Source organism: Protopterus annectens, chromosome 16.part0 (genome assembly GCF_019279795.1).
Source record: "Protopterus annectens isolate FY-2018-M chromosome 16.part0, PAN1.0, whole genome shotgun sequence".
NCBI classification, from domain to species: Eukaryota; Metazoa; Chordata; order Ceratodontiformes; family Protopteridae; genus Protopterus; species Protopterus annectens.
In genome coordinates this window covers 434,561,102-434,583,184 of record NC_056750.1, presented here as the reverse complement: position 1 = coordinate 434,583,184, position 22,083 = coordinate 434,561,102, and the positions used below count along the sequence as shown (strand labels likewise).

General features: G+C 40.2%; 1 protein-coding gene across 1 annotated transcript in view; it reads right to left on the bottom strand.

Annotated features, from left to right (window-relative positions):
• Positions 1-3,043: 3,043 nt before the first annotated feature.
• Positions 3,044-22,083, bottom strand: part of NEK6 (NIMA related kinase 6) — a 3,457,780-nt gene continuing 3,438,740 nt past the window's right edge. The window contains exon 11 of the mRNA XM_044058651.1: positions 3,044-6,544. Within this exon, the coding sequence (XP_043914586.1) occupies positions 6,434-6,544 (111 nt within the window). The 3' untranslated portion in view covers positions 3,044-6,433. The remainder of the gene's footprint in view (positions 6,545-22,083) is intronic.

Sequence of the window (22,083 nt, the reverse complement as noted above, 5' to 3'; positions counted from 1 at the left end):
GTGGGCAGGTCGGTCCATGGACAAATTCTTGCTTGCACAACACTGTTTCCACAGCCAAAAAGGGAAACCACTAAAGCCGAAATAAAATGATACAGGCAAGAACTGATAATGGCATACCCTTATTTTTGATATGAGAGAGAATTTCTAGGTGATAAGCAGAATGGGATATGAAAGCAAATGTAATTTAGATCCAGGAATGCTGGCCAGTAAATGGCTTAGGATTACTACACTTAAACATCCTACATTACACTTGTTATTAGTATTTGTACTGTGACCATGAAAGTTGGAAAAGATTTGAAAAGGCTTTCACTCTACTTTCACAGACACACACAAATACCAGTTTCAAATCATTATTTTCTTTCTGCCAGAGTGAGAAGGAACCAAATCTGTGCATCTCTTCACCTTTCTACCTTTTAATGTATTAGTGTTTTGTTTTTCTTGAATTTGTATAGTACAACAGCATTTCTCTGGAGCTCAATATCTTGGCGAGTTCATGAAAAAATGCAAAGAAAGTTTATTTTGGGGGGGCAGGGGTAGTTGATACTGAAACTGCAGATATACCCCAGACACTCCTCCATCCACTTTGTTTTTCTGCTTACAAAAGCTAAAAGAGGTAGGTACACAGTTTGGGGTAATACAAAGGGCAGCAATACAAATTAGTGCAGACCACTTGGAAGAAAAGAAGTATCTGATAAAAAGTTGTGAAACTTTAACAGCATTCAGACACTCTGGAACATCAAATCCCTTTCTTAAGATATGTTTATTCTTACTTTCTGTTTTTTGTACAGTTGTTACATAAATGAGAATGCAAGATGCATACAGTCACTGCCATGCCCTTAATCTTAATCTTTAGCCAGTTTCTCCATATGTTGCTTCTACTGCATTTAAAATGTACTTCAGATGCTGTTACTCTTTAACTAAACCACTGAACTAATAAGCCAGGAAACTGTGCCGCAAACCCTTGTGAAACTGTGCTACCCATACAGATGGACAATACAGTTACGACTACTGAATCCTACACAATTGCACTTTATAAGCACTTACATGAGTGCAAGGATCGTGCTATCCCAAACAGAACCAAGACGCTATCCTCCAAAAAAAGGAAGCCAATCTGGTGGTCCCCTGCCATAAACAAACTGTACAACAGAAGGAAGAAACTGTTGCAAAAGAGAGTAAAACCCCATGAGTGGAGGAGTTCCCTGGTCAGCCTCAGTAAGAAGCTGCGATCCTTGATAAAATCCTCCAAAGCTAGTTATGAAAACAAAATTGCCACTGATTCTAAAGGCAACCACAAAGGATTCTATAGCTCAATGGCAATATTCAGATCTGCTCTGCGTTACAGCACAATGGCACTAAATATACAGACCCAACTGATATTGCCAACATCCTGGCAGATAGGTTCAGTGCTAACTTTACCCCCCCCCCCTCACCCCCTAAACATCCCATCTCTATACAGGAAGAATGCAAAGTTCCTGTAATCACGGCTGCACAGGTAAAAACCACACTCTCCAAAGTCAAGAACACAGCATCCATGGGACCAGACAACATCCCAGGCTGCATTCTACATGAACTATAGAACGAACTGGCACCCCACCTAAGTACCATGTTCAATCATAGCCTCACCTCAGGCTTTGTGCCTGCTGAATGGAGCACAGTGATGGTTATCCCACTCCACAAGGGGGGAGCCACCACAGACCCCGGGAACTACCGCCCCATTAGCCTGACAAGCCTGGTCTGCAAGGCCATGGAACGTATCATCATGGAACTTATAAACAAAGACATTGGTAATTTCCAAACTCTGGACCCCACCCAGTTTGGGTTTGTAAAAGGCAGATCATGTCTCCTAAACCTGATAGACTTCTGTGAAGCAGTCACCAAAGCCGTAGACAAGGGTAAGGTAGTTCACACAGCCTATCTAGATCTTGCCAAGGCTTTCAACACCATCCCCCACTCTGGAATTATAGATAAACTCACTAAACTAGGTATAAATCCCTATGTCACAAGATGGGTTGCCAACTGGCTCACTGACAGAATCCACACTGTGAAAGTAGCAGACTCCAAATCCGACTTCAGACCAGTGACAAGTGGAGTACCACAGGCTTCAGTCCTGGGTCCTCTCCTGTTTGGTATCTACTTCTCTGAAATACAGGCTAACACAGAAGGTCTTTGGCTAACGAAATTCGCAGATGACTGCAAACTAGGAGCCACAATTGAAACTCCTAACGATGTGGATATCCTACAAAAGGGCCTTACTGAGACAGATGCCTGGTGTCACAGCCATGGCCTCAAGCGCAATGCCAAAAAGTGCATTGTCATCCCCTTTGGTAAAAACTCTGTACCCATGAACTACAACATAGGCGGTAGTATACTTAACACCGAAAGTGTGATGAGACCTTGGGACACAGGTGGACAGTAATCTCTCCTTTGATAATCACATCGCCACAGTACTCAAGAAATCCTTCTACGTGGCACACCTCATCACAAAAGGTTTCTCATCCAGAAAAAAAGAGGATATTTGTTCCCCTCTACTCATCACTCATTAGACCCATTATAGAGTACAACGCCCCTTTGGGTATGTACCTCACAAAACATCTACAACAACTGGAAAGGCCGCAGAAATACCTCACAAAGAGGATTACCGGCTTCAAACAGATGCCCTACGCAGACCATCTCAAAAAAACTCCAGCTTTACTCCGTTGCATATCGCCTACTCAGAGGTGATCTCTGCCTAACATACAAAGCTATGTCAAACCCAGAGCTGTTGGACATGCTCCACTTAAAGAAATCCCAATCCCTCTGAGCTACAAGCTCTGGGGACCTAAACCTAGTCACCACAATAAACAGAACATGCTGGAGGGATAGATTCCTGTCCCAGAGACTTCCCATACTCTGGAATAAACTACATATCTATATCAAACAAAGCTCCTCATTAGCACTCTTCAAGAAAAATCTTGATGATTGGATGGAAAATAGGAAATTCACCCCGGGATCACCTCTGTGGCTCTGCTCGAAAGTGGCACAGGAAAATAATTTTCTTGGGTGGCAAAAGCCAGGGTACCTTTTTGGCTGGGCTTGTATAGGCCCCAGGGCCAATAGCCTAGTACCTACCTATGAACAAACCTGTCTAGCTTAGTGAAGTCTTCTTCCTTTTTTTATAATCCTGTCTGGGGACAAGATAAACAATCTTAAATGTTTTACAAAAACAGCCAAAACTGTAAAGGTACACACTTTGTCCATGTGGGTTTTCACTTGGTGTTGCAGTTTTTTTCCCCCACAGCCCAATGACGTGTGTGTGTACTTGAACTGGCTATCCTCTCAATGCCTGTAGGTGTGTTGGTGTGTGTGTGTGTGTGTGTGTGTGTGTGTGTGTGTGTGTGTGTGACGTGTCAAGTGGTTAGCAGGCATGAGCATCATGCGATGGATAGGAGTCCTACCCATGGTAAGTTTTGCACCTTACACCTATGAGTTGCCAAGACAAGAGCCAACTGCATTACAAACTTAAAAGGATAAAGCAGTTATCAGAAAATGAATTAGTGTCATAGTTAAAAAAATCTTATTCAACAGCTGATCTGAGGAAGTGGTAGGATAGTCCAAGCAAAATTAAGCAACAAGATGATAACAGCTAACAGACTGCCTATTTCAGCTGCACATTTTGCTGTTGGATAACTGTATGTTCATAGGCAGGTAACCCCAGGTGCAACTTGGCTCTTATGTATACCAGGCACCTACATAAAGACAACAATAAGTAAGAAATTTCACAAGTCCCATATCAAAGGAAATTCTGCAAGAAGAATCTAATATGGGGAAGAATGGAAGCCAAGCAATGCTTGCCAAAAGACCATCTCTACCTTTCAGAAATACTACTATACGTTCTTAACAAAGTTACCATTATGACTGATAATAGCCCTTGCAGTAGATGACACACTAGAAGAACTGAGCTTCAAGTTGCAATGAGAAGTGTGAATGTTTCTTTCAGGTAAAAGTTCACCAAAGATACAACATTTTGTGTCCTCTTCTAAGACAAAATGGTCTGTATGACACTAACCAGGTAATACAAAGTGATACCAGCTTAGTTTGACAAAAAAATTAGACTGCAAAAAAGTCAGTAGTTAGACCCTATCTGACTGAAAACACAATATGCAGAGAAACATGACTTTTTGTATGTTTCACTGTATGGAGTGAATGGGTCATGTAAATTTTAGGTGACAAACCTAGTATATACACTTTGTTGAAGTTTTTGTAATTCTAAAAATATGTTCTAGAGTGACTGCACAAGTACTGGCTGAGCTAGGAGACTTTTTTTAAACCCCAGTGCCCAAGTCCATCACTGAGTCTACCAACCTTAACCAACAATCCTGCATCTATTCTGTATGGGCTGTGTCTGGTGCAGAGCTGCAGAGCCTAAGGGTTTCTGGGGGGGGGGGGGGGGGTGCTGGCCATCTCACAATGTGCCAGGAGGATTTTTCAGATTTGCCCTCCCTTGATTCCATCTGCCTTGCAGAGGATGGATACTTTGGGGATTTGCTGATATCTTGCTCCATATCCACAGCTGCTCAAAGACCCCACCCAAATCCTTCTACTGGACTACACATTCCTTCTTCACATGATCTCTTGCTCCACCAGAGATCATGTGGCGAAACACCCTTGATATCACTCTTCCTAGGAAGGTAATGTCCATGCTTCTCCTGCCACTCCATCAGTCACTGAGACACAATTCAAACCTGGGTTGTAGTCAGGGCTATATCCCTCTATGCTACCAGAGTGGCTGAGATAACAGATCGGAGGGGGTAGGTGGCAAACCTAGTATATATACTTTGTTAAAGTCTGTGTAGTTCTTATAATGTGTTTCTGAGCGACTGTACAAGCATGGGATAAGAGATTAGAAGCAAGTGTGTTTGTGACAGCTATTGACTTCAAAGGATAAAAAGAAAACCAGTGAGATAAAGTGAGTTATAAAAGCTAGCAAAATACCTGAAATAAAAAAATAAAAGTTTATATATATTACAAGTAAAGCTGTTGAATAATAATTAGTAAATTAGTAATAGAGTTACTACTCCTTCAATCAAAAAGCAGACATAAACAAATGCTAGAATGGCACAAAGTTATATAGTCTGAACACAATTTTTCAAATCTCATAACCTACAAAAGATGTAACCAAACTTTTGTATATCAGCCTTCATGACTGCGTAAAGTGCAAACATTTAAGTGCAGGATTTTTAATGCTAGAAAGCCACTGATGAACATTTGAATAAATGTTTCAAATAAAGAGTTAACTCTCCAGTAAACACTTGCAAAAATATGTTTCTTACTGATGAAGGCTCAACAGGTTTTGCACTACGGTAGGTTAATACTGTCATTCAACTGTGGAAACAGAAGGCCAAATTATTGCTCTTTCTGATTATAAAATATCAGTCATACCATAAAATATACTGCTTTGCTGCTATTGGTTAAAGATAGTTGCAGCAAATACATTGATACATGATCTTAATCACTGTTTTCCTTTACATTGTTTTATCTGTAAGACTACATCTGAAACAACAGTAATAAAATAATTACAATAAAATTAATTGTATGCAATTATATTTTCAGCTGCCTAACTATCCAACAATTTCTGAACACAATGAACTCATTTTTACTTACACTTGGTTTGTACTTTTGGTGGCTATCTGAAATATAAAATGACAGCTAACTGAAAGCAGAAGTCATGTAGAACAGAAGACATGTATATGTACCTATGTATAAGGCCAATCATAAAATTAAAATCTGCAACAAGATAAAGTCCACTGGAAGAAAGACCTTGCATTACATCCAGCCATTAAGGTTTAAGGGACAAAGCACTGAGGAAAGAAATGAAATGTTTTTTTTGTGGTTACTGTTTTGAGAGTTTTGTGAGTTTACTTGGATATGATCCCATGCTGCACCAGGACTCTGAAATTAAGGTATCAGATGACCACTCTGGAAAACAGTATTTTCCTTGACTTACTACAACAACATTTAAATGCAAATCTGACAAATACTTCTTGAAAACAAAATCATGACATTAATATTAACACCACTAGTGACTTCTACACAAATTATATTAATCTTCACATTATTAGATTATGAAGATTCCTTCTGTTCCTGAGGAACAAGGCACACAAATATGTTAGTTACATCACAGAGTATACAAAGGATAAAAACTATGAAAGAAAAAAAAATTGTAATGAAATTTTTAAACTGTAACATGTCCAGCAGTAATACAAAAAGCTTTCTCTTCTGAACCAAATATTGTTCAGTTCAACCTTGTTTTAAAGTCATGAGATAAACCAGAGATGATGATAACATTGTGGCAAAATGCAGTCTTTCAAAGGCTTAACAAAGCACTTTGTGTTTTTTTTTCTGAACAATTCAAGTAAGACCAAAATGTGTAATTTCTTCAGTGTCTCTGATGACTTCAGGTGCTGGAAGTCCAAACGTGCATCTGTTTGGCAATCTGATGAACATAGCTGATGTCCGGCCTCTGGTCAGGCTCAGGATTTATACACATGCTGACTAGTTCTCTCAACTTTTAAAATAAAAAAAAAGTTTACTATTAACAGTGGACTGTTTCAGAAGCAAATGTACAAAATATAGCATATTAAAAGTGGGACATTACACTGAAAAGGGGACATGTATACAAATGTACAAAGAAACACATGCATTCACACACTCACAAAGATATGCAGCATCCAAAATATAAAAACTGATGTTGACAATACAAAGCTAGAAAACCAGTTCTATAATATTTCAATACCTATTCAACATCTCTATGAAGTAAGCTCAACCTTATTTTCTACATATTACTATAACACATAAGCAACTCCCATTTTACTAAATGAAGATGTCTTAAGTACTGGCATAAAGTAGACTGGGATAAAAAATGGCATCTCACAGGAGTGACAGTACGAAGCAGAACCCTATGGTATTCCACAGAGATGTGACAATGGTAAGTATGCCACAACATTCATCATTTCATAAGGTAATACAAAAGTGAGGCAGTCTGAAGGAATGGGTATGCTGCAAGCTTCACATAAGAACACCAAAAACCTCCAAAGTTATGAAATAGTGCTTGCTACATTAGACACATATTCAAAGCTTCTACTGTGTTCAGTTCTGCAGTGCATTCTGAAGGTTTACTCTTGAAACCTTAAAATTGTATATGTTGACTGGTCACATGGTAGACCCGAAATCCTGAATTCCAGAACGGCAAAAATGCACCAGGTCAAAACTGAATACATCGACACCCATAGTTTGATGTATTCGACATAGCAGGAGGTGACGTCAATCACCAATGCTGTGCAGCTTACCGTACCGTGACATTTCCTAGTCAATGGTATGTGTATTTTACTATTTTTGCAGGGGGCAATCCCCCATGCATCCCACACCCCTTGCAAATTATATATACCAACTCTGAGATTGCACTACAGTGACGAAATGGGTTAATTCCCTGTTCCTCACTGAACCGCGATCTCCATGCGCAATGCAGAACTCAGAAAATCGAACTACACTACCCATTCATTGTAGCGTAGTCAATGTATTTTGAGTTGGCATTCTGCCCATATGAAAACTGCCTTTCGACCACATGTTGCTCGACAGCAGTCACTTCGAATATTCAATAGTAAACCATTCTGAACATATTCTCTTACAAATCAGGAACAAGATCAAAACTAATAAATGTGTATGACCTGATTTATTCATGAAACAATTTCAGGCCTTAAAAATATCATGCAGCACAAGAATCTCCATGATTATGCTCCATAACTGGGAAAAAGGTAAATCAGTAAAGCTCTACTGTAGGGTGAGACCTGATGGTAACACCGCTTGTAGAGGTGTGTAACAACTGTTCCATACCCTCAAGTGCTGTTATGGTTGGGTCTCATTCAAGGGACATTCCTTCGCTCTCAAATGTCTCTAAATATCTTGCCTCATATTTTTGTTCTATCTGTGGAACATTACTGCAAGTCTGTCACTAACATATTTAAGTAAATTAGAACATTTAAAAACTGTCCGTGACTTTCCTCTCCCACGGAATTCTTAAACAAATAAAATATGTACATGCTGTCAGTTTGACAGCACTTGCTAACTGTTTCACTGGCTTTCAGAGTCAGTAAAATACTTTGTGCTTTTTTTTAACTGGTAAAATATAGAGTAGATAAAATTCCATGCACTACATAGTATTACAATTAGGTCTCACCGATCCTAGCCATTTACTATATGTTCTCGACATAGATGCCAAGATAGGTCTATCAAGCTTCGTTCTCAAGGTGACTCTCCTGGCATCGATGTCTCAAACGTATAACAAGATGGTTATGATTAAAGACCTAATCACCATCCTCCATATTATCTCAGATCTGGAAATGACACCTGTAGCACTGATGATGCTTGAAGCAGTGGTGACTGATGACTTCAAATCAAAGGGGGGCTGTGGAGACAGCTGAATGGGTGTGGTCAATGGGAAGGGGTGCAGCCAACTAGAAAGGGGAGGAGCTATGCTCAAAACCACAAAAACTGTAACTTTAATTAAATACGCTGCCCTGGGTGCCAAAACGTCATTATGAGAGTCTAATCAAGACAAAATGAAGTGTAGGAGAAAAAAATATTTTAATGCATTGGCTGCATGACAGCTTACTTGATATCTAGATGGAAACAAAAAGGTTGTGAGGCATGAAAAAATAAATTACTTTTTAAATATATTACTGGAATGCCAGTCAAAATCAAGTATACGAAAAACAAGCAGCACTCAACTCAAACCACTTCTCCTTGCACTGCAGTTCTAACTATAATTTATTGTCAACTTTATTAAGGTACCAAGTAACATGCTAAGAGTAGCAATCTCTGTGATACCCCCACTTGTAAAAATGTTTATTATCCAGAAAAGACCTGGTGCCTGACAACAACTATCTACTTGTTTCATGGGGAAAACATGATCAAAATAAAAAATGAAAAGCAAACAAGAAACAAGCTCAAGATACATTGCTTAAAAGATTACTGCACAGGTTATGGACTACACATGATAGATTGGCATTATGTTTAGTTTACAGGTAAAGCCTGCAAAGATGAATGCAAGTCTCCAACAAATGTAATAAGCTTCTTAAAATAATGTAATCCTGTCCTTTATTACAAATACTGTCATATGCATTTCAATACTCAAGGCTTATACGTTATCTAATTATGTAAGTATTCTCTGCATGGCAACAACAGAAAGGCTTTCAATGTTGACAATTCTTTAACAGTATGCTTATTAAAGCTTACTTGCATCTTACAATCTCAGACAAGCTTACCTAATGGTCATTAAAGCACTGCTACTTAAACACAGAGCAACAGGCAATTTCTGAATAATAATAAGCATAAATCAACAGTATAAAAATATGACAGAAACCAGAACATTCTGCAACATCAAGGACAGATGAAAAGCCACTATAGTACTTGTGTCTACCTTGGATGGGGGGGATACTTTGCACATTTACACTGCATTAACTGTTCCTTGCCTTGCTTGGACACATCCAAAGTTACTACATGGGGTGCAACAAGTATGTCATAATATGAAATGTCTCTGGCTGACTGTGATGGCCCAAACACATTTGTCATACCTCTCAACTTTAGAGCAAGAAATCCGGACAAAGCCATACATAGAAGTGGGACAAAGGCCCAAAAATAAGGATAATTTTTAAATATTGCTCTTACAAACTTAGAAAGATAATAGAATAGTAGGTTTTGCATTAGTATGAATTTTCTGAAGGGTATAAAATCTGAAACTCAAATGTCTGTCATTATTTTCTAACTTCAGTCTTTAATGATTTGCCACTAATTTGCCAAAAAACACAATTTTATGAAAAATGGACCAAAAATGTGATGCAAAAATATTAAAATAGCCACATAATACAGCTGGGAACCTGTCAAAGAAGGAACATTTTTTAATATTAGTACTGCTAACTTGAGCAGCTGACAAAATAAAAGAATCTACTTGCATTTCTGAAATAAAAGTAATCTATAATTATTACAGTTATTTATTAATTGTAAACACTCCACGTTTTCTTCCAAAATTGCCATTTTGTGGAGGTATTATTGGGGGAAGAGCAACATTTTGCGCCAAAATTGGGGACAGTTGAGAGGATTGGATATGCCTAATTCTATAAAGCAATTTATTTGCATGTACCTCTCAAGCTGTTAAGGCAGGAAATCTGGACTGGGAGAACATAAAAAAAGTACTAAAAATTGTTCTTGTATAAACTGAGACAGTTGATAGAACAACAGGTCTTGCTTTAGCATGCATTTTTCTGAAGGTTATGAAGTTTGAAACTCAGTGTCTGTCATTATTTAGTGACTTAATTCCTAAATGGTTTGCCAGAAAAACACAAATTTTATGAGGAACAAACCAAAAATAAGAAGCAAAAACCTATTCATTCTGTGAAAATCTGAACAGTTGAGAGGTATAGTTCAGCCGGGGCTGTCTTTGAGTTTGCCACCCTTCCCCCTCACAAAATCATGGTCGAATGGACCCTCCCCCCTGCAGCCATTCCAATGAACCATTACTTGGATATTTCACCCCATTTACCATAAACACTAATGTGCATACTGCTTTACTTCTATGATGATTTGGACTTCATTTGAAAGTTTTATTTTGCATTTTACAGCACAAACACCAAGACATCTGCTAAACAAAGCAATGCAGTCTCACAATGAAAACAGACTTAGCATTAAAACGTCTCTGCTCTTGAAACTCACATTCATTGAAACAGCATTGAAACCCACATCCAAAGAAAATACATTTGGCTAGTGGCAGATAAAGATTAACTTTGGGCTATTTTCAAATGATAGGCCCCTTGCACACAAAACATACATGTGTTCTGTGATGCACCTTCCTGATTGCATTAAACTATATTCCTTGTACAATACAGTACAGTTGTTAGAGGGTGTTTTAAATTTGTTTTGAACATTTTTCCAGTAAACAATGAAACAAAATGCATGCATCAATAATGACAAAACTGCCCAATTGAGAACATTTCCATCATAAATGTCTATTCCAAACTTCTACAATCCACCAGTATCAGTAAATATGCACAATCTCTACAGAAGTAAAAGTCATCTAAATAATTTCACATTAAAAAGATCTGTAACTAATGAAGAGGTTGCTGCTAGCAAACAACTTTATATTTCAATGTTTCATGTACAAATAAAGTGCCTGTTGCCCTTGAGGAATAAATTGCCAATATTACATTAAAAAAATGATAAGCTAGTAATATTGCAATAGGGAATGGATGGCAAATAATGGACGGGTTCAAAGTTACTAGGTATCTTTGCCAAAGAGGACATTCTCAAGACGGTAGCATCCACCCCATTTACAACACAGTACAATATCAGCAATGGCTCTACATACTGTGGGAGTAGAACCCACAGCCTTCTGCATCAAAAGTAAGTACACTACCTGTTGTGCTATTAACAATGCAAGCAGTTTCAGCATAAGCAGTATTAAACTTCTCTTCCCCTGCAGCTCTCAGCTCCTTGTAAAATCTACTTGACACTCAGCTGTATCTCTCAACTTTGCAGCACAAGAAATCTGGAAAATGCCAAAATGTATTGGGAAGGGACAAAAGCCCAAAAACCAGGGACGCATTTTAAACATTGCTTGTATAATCTTAGAAAGTTGCTAGAATAAAATGCTGTGTTACCAAGATGCATTTCACTGTCAAGTCTTGAACCCAGGACCCTGTGCAAAACAGTCAGAGCTACATACCACTATGCCAAATCAGCTGTTTTGTGAAAGAGAGGAAGACTGAAACTTAAATGGCTACCATTTAGTGAATTCAGTTCTCACCATAGCTGTCAACCTCTTAGCACAAAACACCTGGATAAATCCAGTAATGGGGGAATACAGCCCTCAAACATATTCAGTGAATTCAGTTCTCACCATAGCTCTCAATCTTAGTACAAAAAACCTGGACGAAGCCAATAATGCGGGAATACAATCCCAAAAACAGGGACAAATTTCAAATATTCAGCTTATGAACTTAGAAAATTGCTAGAATAAAAGGTTTTGTGTTACTATGTACTTTCTGAAGAATATGAAGTCTGAAATTCAAATGCCTGTCAATTTTATTTATTTAACACCTGTAAACCAGAAAAGACTGACTTGGAAAAAAAGCCAATTTTCAACAGAGGCCTAAGGAGAAATACTGCAGACACATGTCTTTGTAAGATGGGAGGACACCAAAGCAAACCCACACAAACACAGGTAGGACTTGCAGACTCCACAAAGAAGGCACCCCAGCCAAGAATCAAACCAGAGAACCTCTAGCTGTTTGGCAACAATGCTACCACTGCACCATCATCTATTTAAGGAATTAAGCACTCAGAAACCACAGATTTTACAAAGAACGGAACAGAACAAAATATGAGGCAAAAATCTCCAAAGTTTCACAAATGGTGGTGGGTAGGGAATTCAGGCTCTTGTTACCTATAGCCAAGGCACAGGGTTTAAGCACCAGCAGCAGGTATCCTGCGTTCTCTCTAGCCACCAGTACTCACTGAGTGGGGCATTTCACACACACACAAACACACACACACACACACACACACACACACACACACACACTTGTACCTGCCAAATGCACAGCGAACCTGCAACAAGATTGTTCCAATGATACAATCCACAGTTCTTTCTGGTACCTGCAAAATAATCCACAGCAAGACTCAATATCTTTCTAAGCTTGCATTTGCGCCAGAATGCAAACTTCTGGTTTTGCGTCTCTTTCCTGGAACAGTCCAAGACTGCTGACTCTGCAGTCCGATCCCTTTCCAGTCTATGCAGTTAGCACAGCATAGACTTCTGGGGAATCAGCAGTCTGCTTCCTGAATCCGGACTGGTAAGGCAGCAGTCCAGCTTCACTTTGTATGGAGGATTTGGAGGACTGTACCATTGTGGTTCACAGCTGGGGGGGGGGGCTGCAGTCCGATATCACGAGCTGCCACTGGCTTGAAGTAATGTATTTCTTTTAAGTTATAGGTTCATAGGTAGTTACTAGACATACTGTCCAAGAGACCACTCAGGAGCATAACCCAGTTTCCTAATATCTCCAGAGCTCCATTTGGTTAAGTGACTTGCACAGAGTCATACAGCTGGCAAATGGAATGAAACCATGAGCAACAGGAAAGAGCTTGTTAATAGCTCACAGCCTTAATCCTCTTTGCTAACTGCCATCGGTGAAAATGCTGATAGTTTTAAGATACTATGCTAAACTTGATATATTAAAGGGAGACTTGCAACTGTTAGTTTTCAATAGTTTTGCTGTTAAATTTGAAATGTATACTTTTTGACTCCTCCTTATGTACATAGCTTGAAAATACTTTACAACTTGTTCTGAAAGTGGCTACCATGAGTGAAAGATCAATTCAAAAGTGGCTATGGCCAAAAATTTGAGGAATGACCCCCATCACAGGCATCATGTGGCCAGAGAAATGTAAGGGTTATAAACTTTAAATCAAATGTTAAAAAGAAAATATTTATTACGTTGCTTTGTTGCCAAATGAACTTAGGGTTATAACTATGATGATTTTTTAGATTTACCCTTGCTTTTTAGCACAGTCATTTAAGGACCCTACTTTTGAACAAAAACAGCAAAAATTCTCCAGACTGTGTATTCTAGCTAATATCATTTGCTAAATGAATGCAGTACTTGAGCTGTCTGGACTTCCTAGAAAAAATTTCAGGGTCTTTTTACATATATTCTAGTGGAGGAAGTTAACTGCTGTCTGGATGAGCACTACACTACAGATACTGGCTAAGGCTCTTGCCGCCCCTATAGTGCCTTTTTTAGGCAAGGTTCAAATGACAAATTCACCACCGTAATAGGAAGAGGCAAGAAAACTGAGGGTAATGCTACTCAATGCTAGAAGTCTAAATCCAAAAATGCACTCACTCGAGGCACTCCTTAAAATGGAGAACACTGATATCTGTGCAGTGACTGAGACCTGGTTCAAGGCTCCAGAGAGCACCTCTGCACTATCAGGCTATAATTCATATCACACTTTTCAGCCATGTAACCTGGACCGGAACACCAAAGGTGGAGGTGTGTCCATATTCATTAAGGATATCCACACCTCCAGGCTAGTTGCTCAGCATAATGCATCCGAGGTTATCCAAGTGCAACTAACTCTGGGCAAAACTGCAATCCAAACTGTAGCTTGCTACAGATCCCCCACCATGCCCCAGGATTCCCACTCCTCTTTTCTTGATGTACTGGAAAATATTAGGGTTCAACTAAACACCCTAATAATGGGCGATCTCAACTACCCCACCATTAACTGGGAAAACTACTCTTGTACCAACTCCTTCACACAACACTTTCTGGAATTCATAAACTCCAATGCCCTGGATCAACTTATCCACACTCCCACTACGGGCAACAATATCCTAGACCTAGTCATTACCAACATGAGTGACCGGTGTTAAACACCTGAAGTCAACTCCTCGTTGGTCCGATCTGACCATAAGCCAATCACCCTTGACATCCACATCCCGCCCCCACCTCCCATTAAGGAAACCGCAGTAAAATATTTCTCCAAAGCCGACTTCATGCTTCTTAAGACAGAAGTGGTGAACTTCATGACAACCATTCAGATGGACAATACAGTTACAACTGCTTAATCCTACACAAATGCACTCTATAAGCACTTACACGAGTGCATGGATCGTGCTATCCCAAACAGAACCAAGACGTTATCCTCCAAAAAAAGGAAGCCAATCTGGTGGTCCCCTGCCATAAACAAACTGTACAACAGAAGGAAGAAATTGTTGCAAGAGAGAGTAAAATCCCATGAGTGGAGGAGCTCCCTGGTCAGCTTCAGTAAGAAGCTGAGATCCCTTATAAGATCCTCCAAAGCTAGCTACGAAAACAAAATCGCCACTGATTCTAAGGACAACCACAAAGCATTCTATAGCTATGTCAAGAATCTCAATGGCAACACCCAGACCTGCACTGAGTTATAGCACAACGGCACGAAAACTACAGAACTAACTAATATTGCCAACATCCTGGCAGATAGGTTCAGTGCTAACTTTACCCCCCCACCCCCTAAAGAGCCCATATCTATACAAGAAGAATGCAGAGTCCCTGTAATCACAACTACGCAGGTAAAAGCTGCACTCTCTAAAGCCAAAAACACAGCATCCATGGGACCGGACAATATCCCAGGCTGCTTTTTACATGAACCTCAGAACGAACTGCCTCCCCACCTAAGCACCATGTTCAATCATAGCCTCACATCAGGCTTTGTGCCCACTGAATGGCATACAGCAACAGTTATCCCACTCCACAAAAGGGGAGCCACCACTGATCCCGGGAACTATCGCCCTATTAGCCTGACGAGTCTGGTCTGCAAGGCCATGGAACGTATCATCATAGAATTCAAAAACAAAGACATTGGTAACCTCCAAACTCTGGATCCCACCCAGTTCAGGTTTGTGAAAGGCAGATCATGCCTCCTGAACCTGATCGACTTCTTTGAGGCAGTCACCAAAGCCGTAGATGAGGGTAAGGTGGTTCACACAGCCTATCTTGACCTCGCCAAGGCTTTCGACACCATCCCCCATTCTGGAATTATAGCTAAACTCACTAAACTAGGTATAAATCCCTGCGTCACAAGATGGGTTGCCAACTGGCTCACTGACAGAACCCACACTGTAAAAGTTGCACACTCCAAATATGACCTCAAACCAGTGACAAGTGGAGTACCACAGGGTTCAGTCCTGGGACCTCTCTTGTTTGGTATCTACTTCTCTGAAGTACAGGCTAACACAGAAGGCCTCTGGCTAATGAAGTCTGCAGATGACTGCAAACTAGGAACTATAGTAGAGTCCCCAAATGATGTGGAAATCCTACAGAAGCCTCGCTGAGACAGATGCCTGGTGTCAGAGCCATGGCCTCAAGCTCAATGCCAAAACGTGCATTGTCATCCCCTTTAGTAAAAACTCTGTACCCATGAACTACTACATAGACAGCAGACTACTTAACACTGATTGTGTGATAAGAGACCTTGGGACCCAGGTGGACAGTTGTCTGTCCTTTGACATTCACATCGCCACAGTAGTCAGGAATTCCTTCTACGTGGCACACCTCATCATAAAAGGGTTCTCATCCAGGAAAAAAGAGGTCATTGTTCTCCTCTACTCGACACTCATTAGACCCATTATAGAGTACAACGCCCCTTTTGGAATGCACCTCACAAGACATCTGCAGCAGCTGGAAAGGCCACAGAAGTACCTCACAAAGAGGATTACTGGCCTCAAACAGATGCCCTACACTGACCGTCTCAAAAAACTCCAGCTTTACTCAGTAGCATATCGCCTACTCTGTGGTGATCCCTGCCTAACATATAAAGCTATGTCAAACCCAGAGCTGTTGGACATGCTACACCTAAAGAAATCCCAATCCCTCCGAGCTACACGCTCTAGGGTCCTAAATCTTGTCACCACAATAAAAATATAAAAAAGTAGGCTTGCACTTGAAACACAGGTAGTAGTAGTAGTAGTAGTAGTAGTAGCACATTTTACCACTTGTCTCTGTCAACAGTTGATAAAAATATAAAACTCTAGTTAGTTGGTGGGGGTCCCTAGTGAGTTCTTAGTCCTCAGACCGAGGCCAACAGTCAGCCTTCTGCTGTGTTCATAGGTAGGTACTAGGTTACATGCTGGAGGGATAGATTCCTGTCCCAGAGACTTCCCATACTCTGGAACAGGCTACCCATCTATGTCAAGCAAAGTTCTTCGTTAGCACTTTTCAAGAAAAATCTTGATGAGTGGATGGGAAATAGGAAATACACCCCGGGATCACTTCTGTGTCTCTGCTCAACAATGGCACAGGAAAATAACTTTCTTGGGTGGCGTAAACCAGGGAACATTGTTGGCTAGGCTTACGCAGGCCATCGGGACGATAGCCTAGTACCTACCTATGAACACAGCAGAAGGCTGACTGTTGGCCTCGGTCTGAGGACTAAGAACTCACTAGGGACCCCCACCAACTAACTAGAGTTTTATATTTTTATCAACTGTTGACAGAGACAAGTGGTAAAATGCGCTACTACTACTACTACTACTACTACTACTACCTGTGTTTCAAGTGCAAGCCTACTGTTAGTATATTTCTGGTCTGCATCTGCTAACCTTGTTTAAATCAAAGAAGTCAAAAACATTTCCAGGATTTTGGAAGAAAATATTGATTTATTTATATTACATGTTCTGAGATTAATTCTTGGTATTATAGTCCTTGACTGTGTGTGGGTAATGCATGATTCATCCATGGCTGGTGTGGTTTGATCACGATGGAGAAGATTTACTGGACATTAGGGGAGCTTAGTATCTTTCTGCCATACCAAGTGCAATAAAGGCAAGAAAAGGAAGAAATGTCTTGAATTTAAAGAGTGGCTCAGGGAATTGGTTCAGTCAATAAAAACAGGTGTCAGTAAGTGGTTAGGCTTGTACTTGTAAGAGGATTGTTAGTACACAAAGTGTTAGGGCTTTGTGATCGGCCATCCAAGACAGATACTGATCTCTCTTTACTACACACCGGCTTTTAAAACCTGGTATTGCAATTTATGGTCAAACCTGAGCACTGTAGCACTCCATGTGTGGTCCAAAGTGTTGCACCTGTTTGTTACAATTTAAACGAAAAAAAATTTTTTTGTTAACAAAACCTGAGCAGCACTGTAACACTATGTGTGTAATATCAACTGCAGCAAACAGTTGGCTTCAATTTAAAAGAAAAAAAAATAGTTTCTTTTTCCTCAACTAATATCTGAAGGAGGTGGGTTTGGGGTAGAGTGTAAAAATGGGACTTGATTGGCTCCTGCATTTCAGGAGTGCAGGAACCTGTTATTGGACCTTTTTTTTCTCTACAAATGAAGAGATGGAGAGGCAGGGCACCACTATGGGGATTAGGCTCCACGTGCCACAAAAGCCAACTACGTCTCTGACTGGAGGGATAGCTTGGGAGTGCATGCCCAAACATTAAGCTCAAGGAAATTTCTGGTGATATCATGTAGGGAAAACAGTATTTTACTAAGGTTTTCATTTCATGACACTAGAGGTACCACTTGCAGTGGTGCATAAGTTATGTACAAAAGTAGGGCAGAACACTAAGTTTAATCTGTCTGGAACATTACTGCCAACACAAGAAAGCAAAGTAGAATGGAGATATCAGAAAACATTTAAGTCTCTTGCCTACTGGTACTGGTACTCTAAGCAGTGAACCACAAAAAGAACAGTCATATTCAGAATAACCACAGACTAGACTCCAATTCACCTTTTTGCCATCTTTCTGGGAAGGCACATATAGTATTTACAGAACACTATTTCAACATCTCATCTCTATGAACTAAGCTCAAAGTTCAGTGATAATCTGTAACTGACATGTGCAAGTCGGCAGCTTCACTTTACACAGAAAAGCCTGCCTGCTGGATACAGCATCAAATGTGACATGGAGAACTGACAAACATGAAAAAAGTGCCAATGTGGCTTGCCAGACCTAAATAATAACACACGGTGTACATGCAGACCAACTTTCACAGTGAGAAATGGGGATGTGATGAATAAGGCACAATAGCAGTCATATCAAAAAGCCAGATGTTGCTGTGTAGCATAACAGCAGAATGTGCGGAATACGTGATCTGATGCTGAGAAACTAAGAGGGCATCTGAAAGAAGAACATGTAAAAAAGAGAATCTTTTCCATCTGCTGTATACAGCTGTATTCAACTCAATTCATATTAGAAAGACGGCACATACAGCCTTTACCAACACACAGTAAAGACACTTAAATATATAGAAGAAAACCACCTCTGTAAACAAAGATGTCACATGTCCACTGCACACACTGAACTTAGTTTCTCAGAAAATCTCCCACTAACATGCAAGACAGAGAACAGAACAAAATACATCAGTTTTGCATTGTCATGTCCTCATTTTTGCCAGCTAGCAGAGCGTCAAGAAGGAAGAGGGGATCATGAGATGACAGATCTGAAACTTGGTATTCCTGCCCAGACTGCAAACTAACCCTCAGTGCTGAGGTATGCCTTTCAGCATATGACTCCATAAAACAGTGACAAACCAGAGATGCCAATGTCTTCAACTTTGACAGAAATAATAAACATTTGTTCTGGATTTTTCCTGCCTTTTTTAAAAAAGGTAACCGGTTCTAAATGTGGAACACATTTATTTTGTCCCCTTGGGAAAAAATATATTCTTACATAGCACTTTATAACAGAAGTGGTGCATCAGCTTCTTAAGGGAGGCTCAGTCTCATATTATTTACTTGGCTATTTCTGTCCCAGGGCATCTCAGTGCATCTTTATTCCCATTCTAGGATGACAGTCTGCAGAGCTCTATAATATCTGGACAGATATTCTACTGCCTGAGGATACGACTGGCCAAATGACCATGGTGCAAGTATCCAGTGTGGGCACACTTTTAAAACAAACATCGAAGGTCCTGTCAGCATATTAATTAATGGATAATTACTCTTCTGGTGAGAGAAGAAAATCGAGCTGTCATTCCTTTTGGAGGTCTGCAATACAACTGACATATCCTTTTTCCATCCAAAGAGCAACACAATGAACAACTATCCCATTCTCTCTACACTTGTGGACCCTTCAGTAGTAAAACCATAATTGACAGTGCATACATGGGTATGGATATTCCTACAACCCTATTTTTAGCAACCAGACAAAAAAAAAATCCTGAGAGGTCAAGAGACTGTTAAAGCAACAGAACACATTTAGAGATGAATCAAAGACTTGTCTTAAAAGACAATTGATACTAATGGAAATTCATTTAGGTCTTCTACACTTAAAGGCCTGAAATGCAATAATCTGACAACCAGATGCAACGCCCACTATTAAACATCTTCCATAATACAGACTTCAGGTCTAAAAAAACAGCCTGTAGAATGGATGGAAAAAAGACGTTATGTACTCACCATAACGTTCCATGTGAGTTGTTCATCTCGCCTTCATTCTTACTGATACTCAGCTCTGACTCAGCCAACTGCAAAAGCTCAAGGTCTTCAACCAGCTCGAGGCCAACTCCCTATCCCATGATGCACCCTGATCTTCCTTCAGATCTTGTTTGCTGCCTGACTACCTAGTAGTATCAATATGCCACTCAGAGAGCTAGATAAGAGACAACACATCATATAAGAAAGGTGACGGACATCAAGTAGACTGGATGGGGGTTGGAGGGTGGGATGTAAGAATGAAGGTGGGATGAACAACTCACGTGGAACGTTATGGTGAGTGCATAACTTCTTTATGTGAAGTTGTTCTATCTCGCCGTTCATTCTTACTGATGGGTAGCGTCCCAAGCACCATCTTTCTTGGGTGGCTCACAGAAGAATATTCCTCAGAACTGTAGAACCAAAGGAAGTCCCGTCCCTGGAGGCCTTGTCTACTTTGTAATGAGTGATAAAGGTATGAGGTCTTGACCAGGTAGCTGCTGCACAAACAGAATCTAATGGTAACCTTGCAGAAAAGGCTAATGAGGTTGAAACAGCTCTAGTAGAGTGGGCCTTTACTTTTTGTTGCAAGGGAGCATTCTCTGAACTATAAACGAAGGAAATGCAATCAGACAGCCATCTTGACAATGTCACTTTTGTCACTGGGGCAGGGCACCCTTTTTTGACTGAAAAGGAAACAAAGAGCTGATCCATTGATCTTAATTGTTTCGTTCTATCTACATAAAATCGGAGTTGTACATGAACATCAAGTTTGTGCAGCATGTGTTCCATCCTATTTGTGGATTGAGGAAAGAAAATGAGCAACTCAATGGATTGGTTAAGACTTGTCTCTGAACAAACTTTTGGTAAAAAGGATGGATTAGTTCTGAGCAAAACTCTGTCATTATTGAAAATTAGATAAGGAGGTTTAATGGTCAAGGCCTGCAACTCAGAAATCCTCCGAGCAGAAGTAATGGCTATCAGAAAAATAGTCTTCCATGAAAGGAATTTCAAAGGACAGGATGAGGCTGGTTTGAAAGGGGGTAATATAATTCTGGAGAGAACAAAATTTAGATTCCATGGCATGACTGGAGCTCTGATTGGTGGCCTCAAATACATAGTACCTTTAAGAAAGGCTTTAGCAAGTTGATGTAACATGACATTGGAGCCTTGGAAGCCAAGATGAAAGTTCGAGATTGCTGCTAACAGAACTCTGATGGTAGCTGCAGCGCGTCTATATCACGTTATCGAAATCTTACTACATCGACTCACTAAAGGTCGACCTCTAGTGATCAATGTAGTAAAACATTGAATAATGTTTAAATAAATAAATAAATAAATAAAAACTAACTAGCATAGGCAGGGGGGAAAGCCCACCTGCACCCCACACCCCCTACTTAAATATTCCAACTCCGAGACCGCACTACATTGAAGTAAACAGAAATCTCCCCCTACAGAGATTTCCGTTTACCTGCATGATGTTCTGCGCTTTCGATGTCGTGGTGCAGACAATATCAGCTTTGATATTGTCGGCTTTCGACATCATGAAGTAGACCCGCTACAGCAGCTCCTTTATTGAAAAGTTTAGTTAGAAATTCCAATACAGAAGGGATCGGAGCTAGATAAGGATCAACATCATTCTGAGATGCCCATAAAGAAAATCCCTTCCATTTGCTAAGATATAACTTTCTGGTGGATAATTTATGAGAGGATGTCATAATATGTTGGGCCTCAGCTGAGAGGTTGTAAATCCTGGCTATTGTGGGAATTGGAGCAGCCAAGCTGTCAGTTTGAGGGAATGAAGAGAAGGATGAAGAGCTCCCCAATGAATAGGTCAACAGATCTGGAACTGGGTCCAGGATCCAGGGTTCTTCCAAGAGATGAGGCTGGAGGAAGGGGAACCAAATTTGCCAAGGCCAGTAAGGGACTATTAAGATCATGGGCCTCCCCAGAATTTTTGCTTTCTGTAATACTTTGAGAATCAGAGAGAAGGGAGGAAATGCATAAAGGAAACCCAGGGGCCAATTGTGCACCAGCGCATCCCTTGGGGCATCCCCAGCGGGGGAATCAGGGCAAAGTAGCTG